Source organism: Prionailurus bengalensis, chromosome B4 (genome assembly GCF_016509475.1).
Source record: "Prionailurus bengalensis isolate Pbe53 chromosome B4, Fcat_Pben_1.1_paternal_pri, whole genome shotgun sequence".
Classification (NCBI taxonomy): Eukaryota; Metazoa; Chordata; class Mammalia; order Carnivora; family Felidae; genus Prionailurus; species Prionailurus bengalensis.
This window is the reverse complement of record NC_057358.1, coordinates 81,664,817-81,666,842: the sequence shown is the minus strand read 5'-3', so window position 1 is coordinate 81,666,842 and position 2,026 is coordinate 81,664,817. Positions and strand designations below refer to the sequence as shown.

The following is a 2,026-nucleotide window of genomic DNA, read 5'->3' as shown; positions in this document are numbered from 1 at the left end:
TCACAGCAGGAAGCCTGCTTGGGATTCTCTGTCTCCCTCTCTCTCTCTGACCCACCCCCACTCACGCTCATGTGCATGCATTATCTCTCTCTCTCTCTCTCTCTCTCTCTCAAAGGAAAAAAGAATTTCTTAGAATTTTATTTAGCGTCTGTTTGGTGTGCAAAGGGAAAGTTCTTCAATGATTAAAACTAAATATTGGCATTGTTAAATGTTATTCGCATTCATGTGACATCAAATCACTCATCCTCAGAAAATTTTCAGGGCATGTAAATGTAAAAAGATAGTGGAACCAAGTAAGGTCAAAATAGGATAAATGGAGAACAAAAGCTGAAGAAAAGGAAGTTGAATATTGTAGTGGGTGGAGAAACGTAATAATGTTAATATTGTGTTAGTCATAAGATTCCATTTAAAGTTCAAGTCATGAATATCTTAATGATTAAGATTTATTTGAGAAGCATTTGTTGACTAAGTTCTTGAAGGACTGCTTTACCTGCTGGTTCCTTAGGGAGTAAATAAAAGGATTTAGCATTGGGGCAACGGAAGTATTGAGCACTGCTATACCCTTGGTCAAAGCCACTCCTTCTTTTGCTGAAGTTTTGATGTACATGAAAATGCAACTTCCATAAGAAATGGAAACTACAATCATGTGTGAGGAACAAGTGGAAAAGGCCTTTTTCCTTTGCTCAGGCGAGGGGATTCTCAGAATTGTTTTAAGGATGAATACATAGGAAAGAACCACTAATATTAAGGTCACCATGAGTGTGAATACTGCTAGGAAGAATCCCAGGAGCTCTAGGAATGCTGTGTCCGTGCAGGAGATCAACAGCATAGGAGAAGAGTCACAGGTGAAATGGTCAATGATGTTGGAGTCACAGAAATCCAGTTGAAGTCCCATCATGACAGGTGGAAAGATAATGAGAAATCCAGCCAGCCAAGAGCTAATTACAAGCTGGTTGCAAATTCTGCTGTTCATTATTGTTGTGTAATGCAATGGCTTACAGATAGCTATATACCGATCATAAGACATAGCAGTCAGAAGAAAAAATTCTGTCGAGCCAAGGAGTATAAAGAAAAACACCTGGACCATGCAAGAATTATAGGAAATAGTCATATCCCCTGTTATAATGCTGGCCAGAAATCTAGGAATGCAAACTGTTGTGAATGCGATTTCTAGAAAAGAGAAATTCCTAAGGAAGAAATACATCGGAGTTTTAAGGTGAGGATCTATCAGAGTGAGGGTGATAATTGTCAGGTTTCCAGTTATACTCAGTATATATGTGAAAAATAGAAATAGAAAAATCAAAACATTAAGCTTTGGGTCATTTGTTAATCCAAGAAGAATGAACTCTTTTACAGATGTTTGATTTTTCATTTCTTATTGCTGACTTCTCCCAGGTCTATAAATGCAAACAAGAAACAATGATTTTTGTGAGTCCAGTATTATTTTTTTATCACTTCTGCTGTGATAGTTAAGAAATATATAAGATATGTAACAGACCAAGAAATTAGCCACCAAATTGTACTGAATTCTGAAAATCTGTATGAGCCAGGACAAATAAACTTATACCTAGTATCTTCTTTGTAGATCACTAGCCATTTAAAATTGAGTCACTTGACAGCTGTATATGAAAATATACTTAAATGTGTTTTGTTTTCTTTTAAAAATCTTATAAGTGTATATGAAAACTATAAAAAATATTATTTTATTTCTATTAAAATATTTTACCAATGACTACATGTTCTAATAATTTTTCTCAAAATAAAACAATTGAAGTTTCCTTTTTTAAATAATTTCTACAATTTTTTCAAGATGTTTCATGTCAGTCCTGCCTATACAGAGAATTACCAACTAAAAAGAATCAGGGCTATAAAATCAAAAATTTATATAATCCTAAGCAAAGTAAGAATTAAACATTTCCCTTCCTGAATTAAATAATAAGCTATTACTTTTTAGAAGACAAACTTAAGTGATTTAAGTTATAAATTGATCAGAAAATGGAAAAAAATGAGGTAAGAAATGAAAAAT

The 2,026-nt window shown here is 33.8% G+C and overlaps 1 protein-coding gene across 1 annotated transcript; it reads right to left on the bottom strand.

Moving 5' to 3' along the window:
* Positions 1-436: 436 nt before the first annotated feature.
* LOC122473096 (olfactory receptor 6C76-like) lies at positions 437-1,372 on the bottom strand. Its single transcript, XM_043563209.1, has one exon. The coding sequence runs from the start codon at positions 1,370-1,372 to the stop codon at positions 437-439; it is 936 nt and encodes a 311-aa protein (XP_043419144.1).
* Between the last annotated feature and the right edge of the window lie 654 nt (positions 1,373-2,026).